Raw genomic sequence first — 18,197 nt, 5'->3', positions numbered from 1 at the left:
TGAAGGTCGCGTTTGCCGGCATCCAAGATTGTCTGCTCAGAAAGTGACCAGTCATCGAGGTATGCCAACACCGTCACGAACGGCTGTCTCTGGGAGATGTCCTCAGGGACAGTGACAGAGGACATGTTCGATTGTTTTCACGCTGCCGCAACTATTACAGGCCGCAGTGCCAGTCATTCCGATGCGGCAAGCAAATGCATTCCTGAAAGATACTCCTACCCATAGTAAGCAGAGAACTGTTTTCTCTATTCGTGATAGTCTAGATGGAATGTGTAGTGGCACGGAAGGGTTTCCCTTCGATCGCCCTCCGCGACAGAAGTGGACGGAGTTCGGGCGAGCCACTGGACCTCAAGCGTGGACGCTGGTGATGAGCAGCCGAATTTCGAGAACAGATATAAAAAAAGTTATGCTTGCTCCCGCGTTGCCTTATTCGAAATATACAGAAAGATCTCAAGTTACTGTCTCTGTGGCTCCCATAATACACGGCACTCTTACTTGCCTGTTTTAAGAAAATAATGTCATTTGCCTTCATCTGCGGGGAGGCCAGCCGGTGTCCTGTCGGAGCTAGCGTGAACCTGCGTCCCCTCCCATCGGCTGCTGCTAAAAGCAAATCAGTCGCTACATCAGGGTTTCCAAGTGGGAAGGTAGGCGGGTTTGAAAATTCCTACGCACCTAAAAGTGACAGGCCACATCTAGTATTGCGATGGCTCTCGTCTGCACATAATTGTAATAATACACGCGGCACACGTGTAAACGTAGATGGAGAAAATCTAGCAACAACAAATCTCGCACGCCAGCGTTCGCGTCACAGTTACTGCGCGATCGCGCGACCAGCTGTGTTAACGAACCTTCGGCCTCCTCTCGTTGCTCTCTGAAATCGAAACTTTGGCTAATCCCTATAAATAAAGCTCTAGATAATAAACCGTTGCATGATAAAACAAACTAGTATTTCTGCCATGATAAGTGGCACGTTAGCTACTTATCACAACCAAAACGAGAACACCTAAAATTATTGCACCAGTGCTCCTCTAATAACACTCGATTGCTCATATCGTGTCAGAAGAAACATTGTTGGCGTTTGCAGTCTGTGCTGAAGTTTTCACAGAATGGACGCGGCGATCTCATAATGGGATAAGTAAACAACTATGCCAAACCACTGTGAACTAAAATGTTTACTGGCCACGCTATGTCACAAAATGTTGAATTTCCGAGCAGCCTGTAGCAGCAGCCAGTACAACCGTACGTACATCACAATATTGCTGGCGTGCACTAGTGGAGGCTGCGAATACCAAGTTGGGTTGTGAAAACGAATACTAGGTTGGGTTGTGAGACTGGTAGAGGTATTCAGCTTTTCCTCAAATCCTGTGGTGCGTTAACATTGCTCCGTAAAAAAACAAAAAAACAGGATGCGCGATATGAAGTATGATCATACATACACGATCAAGGTGTGTTCTGGCAGCAGCATTTGATGGGATACCTCATTGTCAACTACATGTTCTTATTCTAGCACATGTTATTTTGCAGAACGACGAAAAAAATGTTAACACGTGTGCTTGCTTACAGTCTAAAGTATAAGCGTTTTTTTTTTGTTTCTGTCAGCTAATGAACTTCAAGTATACCTAAGCGACAAGCAGTGTAAAGGACCCACCAATAGCAAATGTTCTTCGTTCAATTGCAGAATTCAATATTGGGGTGGACTGAATTTCTTCCATTTGAAATTTTTCCTAATTTCCTTTAAAACACAATGTTTCAGAGAGCTATCTCTCTTTGCTTCATAACTACCTTAATACCTTCTAAGTACACGTTACCTTATCACCACTGGAATACCACACCGTACATTTGACGTGACGTTGTGGTGTAACCAATGGGATTTTACACTTGAGCGTCTTTTGCCAGCTCATGCTCTATTAGGAACTCCGTAGAGGGGAGCTGTGGTTTTATTTCGATCGTCTGGCTTTGTTTAACGCGTAAACAACGAACGGTACCAGAACATTTTTACAACCTGCCCTCACCAGAATAACGTGACCGCGAGCAGAAACCGAAGCAGCGACTAGCAGCACAGCCTCATTTCCAGGTGGCTGCACTAATCTCGAATGCAACAATCATGGCGTCTCACATCACCCCAACTGTTGCATTGGGGCGTTAAACCTCAGCAATCAAACAGTCGTATTTCAGAAGGAAACGTAAGCTCAGGTGCAGAGCTTATGCCCAATCCTAATTTAGGACTAGGTCTTCTTTGCTGAATTCACGAGGATTTGTCGTATCAGGGATCCGGGTATCTGTTAGCCACTTCCAGAAAAAAAAATGGCTGTGGCTTAGGTAAGGTTAAGCCCAGGATGCGAAGCATACTAGCCTTTATTTTAGTTGTTGAACCACTGTTTAGCCTGGTGAACTGCTGTTGCTTGGCTATATTTGGTTCGGCTAGACGAAGAAACAACTCATGCATTACTTCTTCGCCTTCAAGAGTGGAACGCGACAGCGTTCCCGTCGACCCGCCAAGGGGTGTAAGACAATGGGCTACAGGGCAGCGACTACGCGCCCCGCATTGGACGCGGTGAGCGTCGAGCAAAGCAGCGTTCGGCGCGGCAACGAAATGTGCGCCTGAGCAAGAGACGCACGCCTTAGAAACAGCGCGTTTCTAAGGCAACACCGCATTCACTAGAGGCGCTTTTGTACCGCTTTGAAGCGTTGTACTCGTGGCTCAGTGGTAGCGTCTCCGTCCCACACTCCGGAGACCCTGGTTCGATTCCCACCCAGCCCGTCTTGCAAGAGTTGAGCCAAAGCCACTTCTCCTCTGTCGTGACGTCACGGTGTCACGTGATTTCATGGTCACCGCCGTGCCTGAGGAGCTGGGTTGAGCCCCCGTAATATGCTTCGCATAATAACGACCTCTTCGCATCTCGAAAGCGTCTTAGCGAGTCGCAAAATATATCAGTATGTAGGTCTAAACAAGGCGTAAATCGAGAATTAGTCCCAAAGTAGGTAAAATTAATTGTACGGGCATACGTAGCGCCAATAGAGTTGAGCATTATCCACTTTGCGCCAGAGACTGCATTTCCCCGCGATCGGGCCACCTAGCCTAAACTAAATTGCAAGGATTTACGTGCCAAACCTACGATTTGATTATGAAGCATGCCGCAGTGGGGTACTGCGGAATAACTTGGACCACGAGAGTTTCTTTAACGCGCCCCTAAATCTAACTACACGGGTGTTTTCGCATTTCAACCCCATCGAAATGCGGCCTCCATGGCCGGAAATCGATGCCGCGACCTCGTGCTTGGCAGCCCAACACCATAGCCACTAAGCAAACAGGGCCGGTGCCACACCTAGCCTCTTGGTCAACTAAAAAGGCATGTCATCCAAAGCACAAAGTGTACAAGGCGCGGCGAATAGCCAGTGCCCTCGGATTCCTATGCCGGATGACTTTGCCCGCGTAGCACAAATATTGCCGCGAGCTCATTTTGGTGTCTTCACATTTTTAGGGTACTTCATGCACTTTCGGGGTCAAGCAGACCGTCACCCAAGTTGTCGACGGGTTCAATGAAGAGCGGCATATGTGCAGTGCATTCACGGAGCAGTTTGATGAAGCGCTAGTGTAAGAAGGCGTTCATTGAAAAAGTGGCACATATCAAGTGCATTTGTGGCGCAATCTGTTAAGGCGTCGGGTCGCTGACCTTGAATCACTGTGACGTGTGTTTGATTCCACTCAGCAACGCAGAAACTTAAGGGATATTTCTTTCCGTCACTGTCATTGGCACATACCTTTCTTTCCGTAATTCGCACATACCTAGTTGCACCAGTTGTCGTCACAGAAGTTCACTGTAGAGCGGCACTCGCCTATTGGCACATACCAAGTCACTTAAGTCGGTATCAAAGAGAATAATTGAAGACCGCCAACGACCGAGTCGCACGTGCACAGTGCTCCAAGTCGGCGTCACGGAGTCTCTTCGAGCAGCGGTGTCTACCTTGTGACGCATCGGCACTGACGCATATGGGCGTGAAAGGGGTTGGTTGAAGAGTGACACGTATGCATAGACTGCCACATACTCAGTGACGCAAGTTAGTCCGGTGGTTGGTTTCGATAACCAGTGACCACGGCTACCAGTGACCACGCGCATGGTGTGTTTGTGTGTGTATGTGTGTGTACACACACGTACGCCATCGGACTCAGCAACCGAACACCAACCCCCTCCTCCACTCCACCCCCCCAAGGTGGTTAAATAATATTGTTGGTCGGTGCCAGCTCATATCTTTTTATAGCGAAGCTGTTAAGGGCTATTTCCCCACTACCGTGTCCGCTTGCAGAAAAAATCCCATAGATATTGCAATGCAAGGCCGACCCGCGGCGGTAGGGCAGCAGGCGTTAGGCACTTCTCATGCTTGGGCCGATCCCGAAGATAGTGTAATACCGGGCTCACCCACGGTGGAGGTGAACCAGGCGTTAAGCACTCCCGAGACGTGGGCCGACAACGCCGGGCCGACCGGCGGCGGAGGAGCAGTTCGCCATCAAAAGGGGCCCACATGCATAGCTTCGCTAGTCATCCTTCTTCACAGAAATTAAGGGCACTGAGTATTTTTCTTTGAACGTTTGCCTTGACGTTCTTCTACGAGTTTAAATTACCGATGTAAGTAATCCCCAAGCGTAATACTGATGTGAGTTGCGGAATCGCTACATACTGATAATGAAGAGGAAGCAAACCTGGATTTGACAATGCAATAACAAGCAGTGAACATCTAATAGTGAGAAGAAAAGAAGTCCATCAAGACAAGACTCGAGATCACGCAAATAAGAGTGTAAAGTCAAGTAAAGTGTATTGATGTTCCGCGATGAATGAGAAAACGTAATGCCCTTGTCCTGAAGATGTTGCTGAACTGTCTGATGAAGTGAGAAATGATATCACGAACTATTAAACGAAAGCGGAGCATGAGCTGATACATTTGACATGTCTCTGGTTTATTTATATATACATCAGAGGTAACGTCATCCTAAGTTCAAAAGATTTATTTTAAAGCTTGGAACTCCTGAGCAGTGAGCGCTTCTTTGACTCAACGTGGTTAGATCTTAGTGTAGCCATGCGGATTCGGTCATTTCTTTAAACGTGCCGTGTATTTAATGTTCAGTACTTTCCATATGTTATCATCCTGATTGCATCTAGCAGTCATTGTGAATAAAAATGTTCGTATAGTCTTTTATGCCAATTAACGTTTATTGAAGAGGACAATACAGGTGGGACCAGCACACCTTACCAATCAAAAATCAGAAGGTCGTAATACCGACACAGCTTTCAATTCGTTGAAGGTGAAGTGCTTTTAAACATGGCACATACCCACCGCATCTGCCAATTGCAACTGTTGTCGTCTTTCTCGGTTGTATGAGCCACGCCCGTAGTCGTAGTCAACCTGGCACGAGGTGGCGCAAGCACCACAGACAAAAGGCAAAAGAAGAGGTGGATTCAAATCGTACTGGTGAGACAGTGGTCCTCCTGCGAAGCCTTGCTTAGAGCAAGCTACAACATGGTGAGAGACACTCGCAGCAGAGCTTGCGCGATATCTCGTGGCAATGACGTGGCAGGTAACCAGACAGGATCTTGATCGAGAAATAGGAATGAAGTGGTCCGCGCGGTAGCTTGCATAGCGTACAGCCCGAGTAACTGTCGGCAGGGCAGCGAAAGCTACTCGTCGCGTCGGCCAAAGAAACAAGACAGCCATAAGGGATCCTCCTTTATCCGCCTCTGGTTCACCCGATTAATAATGCAAACATTGTTGTAAAATCAGCATGCGCTCTATCGGTTAGAAGTGCTATCGGCAAGGTGGAACACACGGCTTGGTCTCGTTTCTAATTGGCTGGTACAAGCGCTGGCACTCGCGATTCTGCGTGGAGTTGGTGATAGGCTGTATACAGACCAACTTCCTTTTTTTTACTTTGCGCTAATGTTTAAATCACGCGAAGCTAATATCGATTCAGGTAGTCGCTGTACGCTCGGTCTGTACAGTTATTCTGGCTTTGATTTTAAGACAACCGAGGAGTAAGTCAAGACGAGCGAAATTAAGAATAAAATGCCAGAAGAATGGACTGTGCACATCTGTGGTCTTTATCACGTGAGACAGGTTAGCGTTAAAAAGGGCCGAAAGCTCACGTTTCTTCAACGATACCTGGTGGTTTAGTTGCGGCAGGTATCTTTAAAGCACAAATTGGTCGCTAGATTTGTGCGTAGAACTTACTTTTGAAACGTTGCAACGTTTTGACTTTAGTGCTACCTTTATTTCTAGCTTAACGCTCACACCGCAATTCATCCCACTGAATTATCTGAAAGACTCGTCGACCAAACAGTATTACCGCCACTTCCCGATTGGTTTCAGATACCTTCTATACACTGTTTCATATTCAAGATTTAGTACACCGCAGCTCAAGAAGAAGACCAGCCGATTGGCCGCGGACTTAAACCGCCAGGACGACGAAGCGGAGCCCGAGATGATTGTGCTCGCCGAAAGCTCGGCCTGTGGCTCTAGCTGGATCGAGCAAGACATACAGGAGACGACCCGCTCAACCGAGCCAATGTTTCCCGGAGCACCAAAGAAGCACAAAGTGAAGGAACCGAAGCTCGAACAGCACCGACAGCAACGCGCTCGGCGTTCGCTGTCCCCGTCGTCTGCAGCGGAGGTGCCGGAGGGCCTTCGGCACTCGGTCCTGAGCATAAATAGCCCGGCGCCAAAAGGAAGGCGACAGCAGTGGTGAGAACGTGTTGATTTCGTTCCTTCATCGTTAGCTCGACTTTGATAGATATCAATAGATATCAATAGCTTTATATCGATAGCTCGAAACGCATTGGGAGGAGGGATGGGGGACACATTAGGAAGAGAGCTGCTCTTGGGACTTGCTCCGTTTTTGAGACCGTGTCCATGATAACGGGCATGGTAATCAGAAAAAAAAGAAAGCTATTCGCTTTTAGAGACCAGGATTGCAGAGTGCGCGCCCATAAGGCATAACAATGAGTAACAAACTGCGGTGAAACACTGTCGAGCCACCCGGAACACGAGTGTAGGGAAAAGTGAAGAATCGCACCGCACATGTTAGCACAATGCCAAGCAGCCCATCGTAAGCGGCCGAACTGGGCAGTTCAACGCGCTCAACAAACAAGCCACGCAGCTTGGCTTCAGTGTTCCTTGTCATTTTATTGTGGCATCATTTCACGTAACATCGTACCATGGCTTTTTTTCCACGCATTTCAGATGTGCATCATTAGAGCAATACTTGGTGCTTTTACGCCGTACGTTCGATGGGTGTTTCTTGGTTCATTCAGAGAAATTTCCTTTTAGAAGAACACGCACATTTCAGAGAAATCTGATTCCCTAAACAAGGCAAACAAAGCATGCATTTGGTATAGGAGCCCCGGAGACTTAAATAAACTCAACAACAACCACATCAGCTTTAGTAGGTCAAAGTATTGTAGGTGGTCCAACGCTGTTCTGATGAAGCACATTGCACGAAGATTCAATTCCTTTCGTATCCCAGCACCACCTTGTGCCCAGCTGTTTTCCTTGAGAGGAAGCTGTTTCCTAGGAGTCACTCCGAATACATGATGGGAGCGGGAAAATCGTGTCCCTTCGGATTCAGAAGACTCGCTTCGACGTATCTAGACGCAGAAATAGAATAAGGGTTACCCATGTGCGGAGAATACGCGCCATCGTAGAAGAGGTTTCCGGCGTGTGAAGGATCACATGCTGTGGGAAGTGACGGCACTCGGTCGCTCTTCCTGGCCGCCTGGTAAGACGGTCTCCTGCTGCGTTCGCAACCGAACTGTTGCGAGTCTCTTGTCGAGCTGCTACGCCGTTCAGACCTAATGGCTCACCACAGCTTCACTTATGGCGACTACCACAGAGCTTGGCATCTCTGCATGATTTTAAAGATGGTAGGAGAAGAATTGTATGCACTTCGGGGAGTAGCCCAGCGAAGAAAGCGTCCTCATGCCCCCGACGTCACCGTGTAGCAGTTCTGTTGTCCTCGGGCGGCCATCGTCACGCCGTTAGCTAATTTCTCGAATTTTACGTCTCAATGCACAATTTCATATATGAAGCACGCCGTAGTGGGGGGAAGGGTAATTTGAATAACTTGTACCACTTGTGTTTATGTAGCGTCGCCCACAGCCTAACTATACGATTCTATTTGCATTTCGCTATGATAGAAATAAGATGAGGGCTAGAAAATGCCTGGTAAATTACGCTCCAGCTGTGCTAGCGCAAAGTGCCATCTCCGTGCTGAGTTCTCGCAAGAAGGGATTGTATGCGTCATACATTCACACGAATCAAGGTTCATGCTCTCATTTACCCACGAAGCCTTGCTTGTGTTGGCATGATTTGTTGATTGACCGATTGATCTTGGTGTCCCTAGAGAAAAACGCAAGCAGTGACAGGCGGGTCAGTGGAAGTTTTCAATTCTTTTGGCCAGCTCGCGTTCTTTCACGTGTACGTGCCCATATTTAAACGAACGTTCTTTCTATCGGCCCTCTAGCAGTCATAGATACTCAGTCACAATGGCGAGTATTGGGCACTTGCTTACGTCTCGCAGGTACGCCATGTGGTTCGTCCAGGTGTCGGTCGTGGTCGTGGCGCTCATGGTGGCTACTTCCATCGCCCTGGTGTTCACACTGCGCGACGCCGATGTCCAGGATGAAGAAGGGGGTCGACACTTGGAGGACTATGGCAGCTACACCGTTGCCGATGGGAAAAACACATTTGAGCCCGCCATAAGTCAACCCCGCCGCGTCCACGGCCAGAGCCAAGGCCCTCGGGCCGATGGCAGGAAGAACGTGCGCCCAGATGAGCCAACCATAGTAGTGTTCGGTTCCCCTTCCACAGGAAGCATGGAAAGTGGCGGATCTTCGACGTCGCCAATCGGACATGTTGCCCCGAGTTCGCCAGCTTCTGCTGAGGTCATATGGCTAGACGACGGAACTTTCGCCCGAGGGCGTCCGGAGGCTCTTCCATGGCCTCCACCAGATGGCGCTTCAGAACTGGATGGGGGACGTCGACGCCTTCCTGCGTCGGCTGGCGGGAAGGGACGTTATGTGGTGGCGAGAGGCGCAGACGACTTTTCGTCGTCTGCTCTGGGTGAAGGTAAAGAGGACACGACTGACGCAAGGAGCGCCAGAAGCCTGCATCGATTGGACCGAAAGGCTATAGCAAAGAAAAAAGAACTTATGGAGCTCTTGAAAAACTGAAACAACCTGCCATAGAATTGCGGTTACCGTAGCCCCGCAGTCCATCTTTCCACGCACTTGCTCGCGAAAGTTTTTGGCCATGGATACAACAGATTTGCTTGTCAACGTGGACTGTTGTCTCTGCCGATAAGAATAAACCTCGCTTTTATTCTACAGTAAGTGAACGATCATGCTTATGTTTACATGTATTTTTTTTCTTGGTAGGACTGAGTTACTGTGCTCATCTTATCAGAAACGAAGTTAGTGTTTGCAATAGAATTAAGGTTCTGGCAGAACGCACGCTACCATAACGTAAAGGGATATACACGCTAAGTATACCGCAGCGAACCTTCAAGAACGAAGGAAGAGATCATGCAGTAGAGTCTTGCGCAACTTACGGTTCTGAAAAAGTACTTAATGGAGATTTCACACACAAGTTAGATACGTGTTTTGAAAGCAGTGCGGTATGTGATGCCACCGCTGGGTTTGTTGCTAGATTAGTGCGAGCAAATGTGAAAAGGAATGTGTGTTTCGTGGGTATTGGATACGCAACTTCTCGGCTGTGATATTCAATTGCACTGAACACGTCAGGGAACATAAATAGTAGTAACCATCGTACCTCATTGGATTTCGCCGCTCAATCCTTGCCGGAGTTCTACATCATGTAGATGTTAGATTTTATGCTGTAAATAAATTCTGATGGTTCTAATTGAAAAGTTATGTATGAAAGGTTAGTAATGACGAAGAACTGAGTAAATTGGCTACGAATAGCATCAACAATCTTTAAATGAGTAAGTGTTTAATAAAATAAACTGATGGTACTGTTATCGACAACATTAGCCGTAGTATTGCGATAAGGAAACTACCGATAGCGCAACAATAACTTTATCGTTTTTCGTACTGTGAGTAGTACTACGAATATTATTACGATAGTTCGCTACTGATAGCGCTATCTGTAGAGTTGCAATTCTTGGCTATCGGTCGTTGCATATGTTTCACGCGATCTCGCCGTAAGTAACAATCAGCTGGCGCAGCTGGGGAACACACGAACGTCGTCACGCTCATGCTGCCCTGTCACGTTGCTTCATTTTGCCTTATCAATAGTGCACTATTGACGGCGCTATCGATTGTGCCTTCGATAGCTCTTGTGTTTGTGTCCTATCGATGGTACTACGCATGGTGTTTTTGCAGTATTGATGCCTATATAATGATTCATCTATTGATAGTTGTGCATCGCTGCTACGCATCCTTCAGGACTTCGTTATTGCCTACTTATATGTCGAATCGGTCACCTTACATTTGATCTTGCGCTGCTGCGTCCCGAATTCAGTTAAAAAGTTCTAGAGTCTCAAAGCAACACGCAAGGCTATGAGCGACGTCGCAATGCCGAGATCTAAATTCAACCCCATGGTATTTTTACTTCCGGACCCAAAGCGTAGAACACGGGTGCTTTCACTGTAGGCTGTCATAAAAATGCCGTCGGCTTTGCCACAAATGAGGCCCCGTGGTCCCGCTTTTAGCAGCTAAACACTGCAGTCAGTGAGCCTCCACGGCATATTGTTGTGTGCATAATAAAATTAACCTCGCCGGACAACTTCACACTGTTGTCAATTTCAGAGTTAGGTGTCCTCTAGGGTCAAGTGCTGGGAAAATCGCGTATCTGGTGGCGTTGCGGACTGACTATTACAGTCGAACTCGGCCCATTATTGTAAACATCTTCAGCATAGCGAATCATGGTCTATATAGAGCAGAAAAACCATATTTTTAACCAACGTTTATGCCAATTTCACTTGTTTTAACCAACTCGACCTTCGATATACGGAACCCTTATGTCCACTATTTGTATCGTAAAGCAGCCGCATAGGAGTGGCTGCAACATTTTTTTTTTTATTTTAGCCACCTTTCATGGGGGCCGACGTGCTGGTATTGTCGATCTGGTCTCATATATCTGCTCTGTTCGTTCCTCACACGTGCTTCTGCAAATGTGCCATTGGAAAGATTCAGTGAGGTCAAGAAAATTTTGATTTCACGGTTTTGTAACTGAGCGCACAGCTAATACGGCCCGCCCAATTACATGCCCGTGCTATGACGAACGTACTGTAATGTTATTTTGTGTGCACAGGTCGGATGAATCGTAGACCATTACATATTACCAGCCACATGAAACCTACAAATGGTGAAGCGAAAGGGAAGCTAGATGTAGTAATGATTTACCTGTAGAAGCGATAGATTAATGGGAAATAAAAGTTGGTCGAAACAAATATCTACCGATCCCCACGCAGTGTTGGAATCCATTGAAGCGAAGCTTCCATTGGTGTTTGTGAAAGCGCAGTTGCTGCTTAGCGACCATTTCCAAGTTGTGAAGACACGACCCAGCAGGACAATTCCATTAGGAACCACCTCGCTCAATATAAACATGTTGCACTCGATCATGCTGGTACGCTTCCTCGTGTTCTGCCTGAAGGCATCAAAGCCGGCGGATTCCTGACCCTTGCCGTGAAAGTTACGAGTCCGAAGGTCCTGGGTTTTGTCTGCTACTGGCGGCAAATTGCCCTTTGGTCGTGCAGTTTACTTATTTTTACCTTATTGCTTCACTTCAATTAACTTGCCTCGCCATTTCCTTGCTTTCGTTATCTGCTTAGCTACATGTGGGTGCGATTAACAACAATCGGGCCCCTCAGTTGCCGCTCTTTTTCGATCATTTGTTGTTCAGTCATGCCTAGCTGCGAAACTATAGCTTGTAACCAGGTTAGACACATTATACTTATCTGATGGAGCGGCCACTTGTGTATCTTAGTGCACTTCGTGTTCAGTTTTTCTTTTCTCAAATTAACTTGTATGCGATTACGCAAAATGTTCATCACAAAAATAATTTCCGATGCAAAATGCTGCACTCTATGAAAGTATCTGAATAATAATTGTGTTGCTAAGCGTTTGTCTAGGCTGCTGTGCCGTCGCAGACGAAGACGAGAACACCTCAAGCATACACTCTTAAAAAAATGAAATAAAAGTGACTCGTTGTGGTTACTACATAGTTATTCCAGCAGTCACTGTTTCTCGTAACTGCAGTCGCTGAGTGTACCGTTAGCAGCACTTCAGACAGACAAGGTAGTCACTGTTACTCTTGGACTTCAGCTACGAATTACAAAGGCAGTTAATGCCTCCAGATACACACATAACCTATAACGCGTTTATCGAACCCAAACTGGAATATTCCAGAAGGGGTTTGATATATGCGTTTTAGGCTAGCGACATAGTATACATAAGCGCTAATTGCATTCGGTATAATTATCTAACACCCACTTGTAGCACTAACTACGTCGCTTATTGATAAATGCTACGAACTCTACGCTTACAAATCGCAGTTATACAAGTATAGTAAATGTTGGAGAGAGAGAGAGAGAGATGGAGATGCTAATGAGAGAAAGGGGGAGGTTAACCAGAGTTAAAACCTCCGGTTTGCTACCCTGCACTAGTGTAGCAAATGTTGGAATAATCGGGTACATACAGTAGTGAGCGGGGTACTCGATGAAAAGAAGGAAGTTTTTCTCTTTTCTAACATATTAGTCAATAACAAAATCATTTCGAGAAGCACTTCTTTCTCCGAGCTGTATTCGAATCTGAGACCGATACAGCATGCTCTAAGTGTCCTCCTCCAACATTCCACGGAGACATCCGCGTTCCTTCCTGGCCATCCGGCTTTGTTTTAAACGCCCACCTTAATTTATCTTTCAGCCAAAGCCGCGCATTCTATAGTACACGTGACACTCACAAATTTTATTTCTCCGCCACACAAAGACTTGTTTTTTCGCATGAGAGAAATGTCCTGTAGGCACAACATTTTTGGTTTCCTTAGTAATTCATTTCTTTTTTTTTGTATTTCAAATCTCGCTGGGTGCTCGAAGCCATCGCCTTCCTTCAAAAATTCTGTCGCGTTGAATTTTTCAGGGGATGACATGGCGTCTTGCGCATCTTCGTTCAAAAGGGGAAGGTTATTGTGCACAAGTGTCGTTGAGACGCATATACTTGAACGAGATGGTCACGACTGACAGGGGTTCAGAAACCACCGTCAACGAGAAAAACAACTACCCCTCAAGAATAAAAAGTAGTGGTACATCGGCAATAAAGCCGACTACTAACACTAACAGCTTACGCGCAATTGTACTTCGGAACATGTCGTGCAGTTTATTTCGACAAGCGTTCAAATTGTTATCTCTAGGTGCATTGCGCGATCACCTCGTTTGTTGGACGAGGCTTCCGCCTAGGAATCAAATATAGTCTTGTTTAGTAAAAACAGCATACCACAGAATCGAGTGGTCCACCGACCGTCGTTGGACTGCGCGAGCGTCTGAAGCAGTGCTAGAGACTGGGTTACAGATCTGTTTGTTCTGTATAGCCTATGGTCTAACCATGCTGCATAGTGATGCGAGGTTTATTGCGGTGTAAGCCCGCGCTTGTTTCCTCTTCTATCTCTCGCGAAATAAAAGGAAGACAACCCTTTCGTTTTGTGTTGTTCGGTCTTTTTCTTCCTGCCCTTTATGACGCATTCTTCTGTCTCCTGGGCAACTTTGCTACCACAAATAGCCGTCAGATTTTTATGTTTTTCCCTTACATAAAACAGCTTTACAGGGGAAAAATGAAAGCAACGCAGAAGCACAAAACCCATATGTATCATGCTGGTTTACACACCGAGGTGATCGCTTCGTTGAGAAACGCTATCGGTCTCATACTGAAGTTCAACGGAAACATAGCGTTCTGATTTCAAGTTTACTCGACTTGAAATGCGTGAGAAGGATTTTGATGGCGGAAGGAAACATTTTATGACGATTGGCATTGAGATGTTTCGGGGCTGCATTAGGTTGATCGTACACGAGCAACTCGTGTTGCTCGTGTACGACAGCAAGATTTTCTAGTTCACGCTGGGAATTCACAGATGCCTCTTCTGTTCGTGGAGTAAAATCCGATACGGCCAAAAAAAGGCCAAAAAATGGCCCCAGCACATATACACAGGGCGGCTGATGACTCGCGTCGCATGCTTACGTAGCCAAGAAAAATTTGCCCTTGCGGTAGTGAACGCTGCATCCAAAGGGTAACCAATGGATCTTTGAGGACTTTTTATGAACTTAATTCACTTAAATTTCACGTACAACGAGCTAAAACATCTCAAAATCATTCCAAAGTTTGCGACGGCAGCACATTCAAGCAGGGATGCGTCGGCACGCACACATCAGAGAGGAGGAAATGCTCGCTGCGCGCCCTGTTCGCTTCGTCCAATGCAATGGTTTATGGATATGCGAGGATTTACCGTAGTATGTTACGATTCGAGAAGCACAGATGTGTGTTCTTTTAAAATTTATGTGCAGCAATCACCGTGTACAATGAATCTTCCCTTTGTTAGCGGTTTCATGCTTTCTTTCCATTTAGCTTAAGTCCGATGCCAGTGAAACTGCACAAAATATTACTGCACATTCAATACACTTAGGTTGGCATCCACATTAAACGAATATACACATAGTGTGGGCAATGGTATGCGATTTCCAGCTACTCCCAGCAACAACAAAACTGTACTCTGGAATCCGCGCGTCGAGTCCGATGGAGTTTAGCTTGGACTTGCCCCCCCCCCCCTCTATAAAAAAAAGAAATAACTGCTCACATTGTGTCCTCATGGCAGAAGCTTTGTGTTGTTTGACAAGGAGCAGGAGAGCCCATGCAACCATTCGTGTTCTGCACCGGCAGTTTTCATTATAGCACACCACGTGACCACGGGATACTCGATTTCCTGTATAGTACCAGTTTTATTGCATCAGTAATTATATGAACGCACAAGGCCCATCTGCGCCGTTGGCGTCGGCGTTGTTGTGATGTGACGATATCGACGCACACACATGGCCCGCCCGTGGAAGGTGACAAGGTCGCCAGGGACGCGCTGTGGGTTTGGTTGCTAAAACGGCGAAGCCCAAGGGGACGCGCATTCAGGCTTCACTCAGTCTGCTCGGCTAGAGCCAGGGAAGCATTTGGATATTCTACTTCTGCAATAACGCTTCTCATACACGTATTTAACGTTTATGCAGTGCTGAGAGGTTTGAATACTGCTCAGTCCCAGTGATGGAGGCAGATGCGTATCAACTAATATGGACATGTCCAGGCTTACAATGGCGACGCTCGCGTCTCCTACTGCAATCCGGCCTCCGCTACAGTGTGACAATCAACTATGACCGCTGGATACATGATAAGAGGTTCCACAAAACACTTCTTCAATGCATACACAACACAGACCTCACTGCACGCAAAGAATACACATATACACATAAAGAATTATGCCTTAGGTCATATCTTTATCGCAATAAAATAAATACCAGACTATAGTAAATGTCATGCTAAATTAACGGAATCTTTTCATTGGGACGCTGACTAACGCTGATGCTTATCTTCGGTCTCATGTCGTGCACCATTGAGTGGGGACGCCTGCAATTCATCTGGCCCACTCTTCATCGAGCACGTTTTCTGGGACACTCTGAAAGGAATACTGACACTTTACTGTCACTTTCAATGCTTCATCTGCAGGCGAAATATACAACTGTCTTTTTCGTAAGCCGGTCACACTAAAACTACAGTATTTAGCTCTGTTCTGGTCGCCTCTCCCCCTCCCCCCGAAAGATATATAAGGCTCACAACTACTGCTGACTGGCCAAGAATCGGTTGGATAATTTAAAGTGAGAACAAAAACACACTTTTTAGTAGCACGGGTCATGAACTAAGGCTGCACCCTATAAGGAAGTCGACCCCCCCCCCCCTTCATTAGCAATAAATGTTTTCCTTCTCTCTCATCCCCTAGTGAAATGGCGCAACCCACTCTGGGGCATCGGCCACGAATCAGGTTTTGAAAAAACTTATTTTTTTTTCTGAGGAAACTGAGGCCAGCTGAAATAAGTATCTTGGAAAAACACACGTGCTTTTCTTATTGAAGGAATCATAGTATTCCTCAATTTTATTATTGGCATCTACAGTGGGCCCTTCGCGAAGTGGTGCAAGTGTCACAAGCGCGAAGACAAAGGAAAAGAAGCGGCGGATTAGTACGGCTCTTGCGCTGCCAGGCGTCCTGCTGACAAGGCTCTCCGAGAAAAAACCTGCGCAATGGTAAGATGCGCTTGTTATCGAGATCGAACGATATCCGGTGACGATTTCGTGATACGGAGGTCAAATGAAACGCTGCCGTTTTCAGTTATCCTGATCAAGAAATCAGGTGATAGGTTCGGCCGGGGGTTTGTCCCTCCGCATAAGCCATCTAAGCCATCTTTGTGTGTTGCCGTGACATTTATGTATATGTCGCACTAGCCAACCAGAAAAATTAAACCACAGAAGGCTTCCTCCACTGTCTGCGATTGACAGCCATCCGCGAAACTCTGACTGAATAGAATCTTCACTGAAGTATTAGTAGAGCACAATAGGTGAGTTGGCTCCGCCTCCCCTCTCCCCTGGAACACGCACCCGGTTTCGTTAGTGATTGGCTGGCAGGAGTCTAAGCCTAAGCTACACTACGAGAAGTTGGTAAGACAGAGCACAGCATCCTACAACATAGGAAAGCAGCAACCAATGAAATTCTGACATTACACGCGGCATTTACAAAATGCCCTACTAATTAGCCTTCCTCCAGCGAGTCTTAACTTTCTAAGGTCAATGTCCCGCAAGAAATTTAAAAAACGTCGTTACAGCGTTCAGGCTTCTTAAGGGGAATACCAGGAAACGAGTAGCATTGTCTGCCAAATGTCAACCATGGGCTCACGCGAGGGCAGAGGTTCACTTTTATGACAGCTGACGCACTCGCAGAAAGCAGGAATCAGCACATAATTTACCGCAACCCAGTCTCTCCATTTTATTCTAGAATTTGCAGCTACGTATTAATCGTAGTAGTACGAGCTTCGTAAAAAAATGGCTGTGGCTTAGCTAAGGTTAAGCCCAGGATGCGAAGCATACTAGCCTTTATTTTAACGCTACGGCGTTAAGGAGCTCGTGTCGCAGAAAAGCCGGTGTCGTCGTCGTCGGCTCAGGCGTGCGTCGCTTGCTCAGGCACACATTTCGTTGTCGCGCCGAACGCTGCGCTGCTCGACGCTCACCGCGTCCGATGCGGGGCGCGTAGTCGCTGCGCCGTAGCCCATTGTCTTACACCCATTGGCGGGTCGACGGGAACGCTGACGCGTTCCACTCTTGAAGGCGAAGCTTAAGCGTCCGCTTTGCAGCTGTTATGACGTCATATGGTAGCTACGCGGCCGTGCGCGGCGCAGCAAGGAAAAGCGTGGTTGTGCGGCTAGTATGCTTCGCATAAAAGCCCACTACATTGGCGACCTAGAAGCAACGTTCTCCACAATTTTTCCCCCCGCAGCTCAAGAAGAAGGCAAGCTGCTTAGCCGCGGACATCATGCGTCATGGCCGCAAAGCAGAGTCCGAGATGGTGCCCCTCACCGACCACTCCACCTGCGGCTCAACCTGGAGCGAGCATGGCACGGAGGAGACGACCTCTTCGACCATCGCAGTCGTGGCCGGAGCGAAGACACGCGGCCGACAGGAAGCGGAGCTCCACCAGCTGCGACAGGGACGAAGTCAGCACGCCTCGTCAGCGTTGCTGGTAGCGTTGGGGCTGGATGATTGTCAGCAGTCGGTCACGAGCGTGCGAGGAGCCTCGCCAAAGCCGAACCGGCAGCAGTGGTGAGAGTCTTCACCCCGTATTCTAGAACCTTTCTTAAATCAAAGCACCACCTCGACTTTAAAAAAAGAAGTACGGGTACAGACCCTTCATGCAAGTGCTCACATGTTAAACTCCGTACAAACACCTCCCCTTGAAAACTGTTATCGCTCCTCTTCATTGACACTGCGCGGTGATTCCCGAGAAGTGTAGTGCTTGCATCAGTGTAGAGGCGGCGCTTTAGTTCAGCTCGTTGGAGTACGAGAGGTACAGTGCTTGTGTCTACACGGGGGGTGACCGTATGGTTCTTCAGCGAGCAC

General features: G+C 47.2%; 3 protein-coding genes across 6 annotated transcripts in view; 2 read left to right on the top strand and 1 right to left on the bottom strand.

Annotated features, from left to right (window-relative positions):
• The window catches only part of LOC135920722 (adhesion G protein-coupled receptor E1-like), a 506,714-nt gene that overhangs the window by 261,511 nt on the left and 227,006 nt on the right, over positions 1 to 18,197 (bottom strand). The window lies entirely within an intron of this gene.
• Positions 5,383 to 9,373, top strand: LOC135920730 (uncharacterized). 3 transcript variants are annotated; one of them, XM_065454960.1, is made up of 3 exons: positions 5,383 to 5,517; positions 6,407 to 6,732; positions 8,567 to 9,373. In XM_065454960.1, the coding sequence occupies exons 1-3, from the start codon at positions 5,515 to 5,517 to the stop codon at positions 9,216 to 9,218; spliced, it is 981 nt and encodes a 326-aa protein (XP_065311032.1). In that variant the 5' UTR covers positions 5,383 to 5,514; the 3' UTR covers positions 9,219 to 9,373. The 3 variants fall into 3 exon arrangements, with proteins under 3 accessions (XP_065311032.1, XP_065311033.1, XP_065311034.1); XM_065454961.1 differs by having other exon boundaries at positions 5,424 to 5,517; positions 6,361 to 6,732; XM_065454962.1 differs by having other exon boundaries at positions 5,428 to 5,517; positions 6,391 to 6,732.
• LOC135920752 (uncharacterized) overlaps positions 16,249 to 18,197 on the top strand; it is a 30,433-nt gene continuing 28,484 nt past the window's right edge. The window contains exons 1-2 of one of the 2 annotated variants that reach the window (XM_065454995.1): positions 16,249 to 16,334; positions 17,578 to 17,900. In XM_065454995.1, coding sequence (XP_065311067.1) covers positions 16,332 to 16,334; positions 17,578 to 17,900 — 326 coding nt within the window. In that variant the 5' untranslated portion in view covers positions 16,249 to 16,331. The remainder of the gene's footprint in view (positions 16,335 to 17,577; positions 17,901 to 18,197) is intronic. The other variant, XM_065454993.1, reaches the window with a different exon arrangement.

Source organism: Dermacentor albipictus, chromosome 6 (genome assembly GCF_038994185.2).
Source record: "Dermacentor albipictus isolate Rhodes 1998 colony chromosome 6, USDA_Dalb.pri_finalv2, whole genome shotgun sequence".
Classification (NCBI taxonomy): domain Eukaryota; kingdom Metazoa; phylum Arthropoda; class Arachnida; order Ixodida; family Ixodidae; genus Dermacentor; species Dermacentor albipictus.
Note: the sequence above shows the minus strand (reverse complement) of the source record. Positions and strands in the feature narration are given on the sequence as shown.

Coding starts and splice junctions, on each gene's coding strand:
- LOC135920730 (XM_065454960.1), top strand. Junction 6,733..8,566: donor AAAGGAAGGCGACAGCAGTG/GTGAGAACGTGT, acceptor TACGTCTCGCAG/GTACGCCATGTGGTTCGTCC.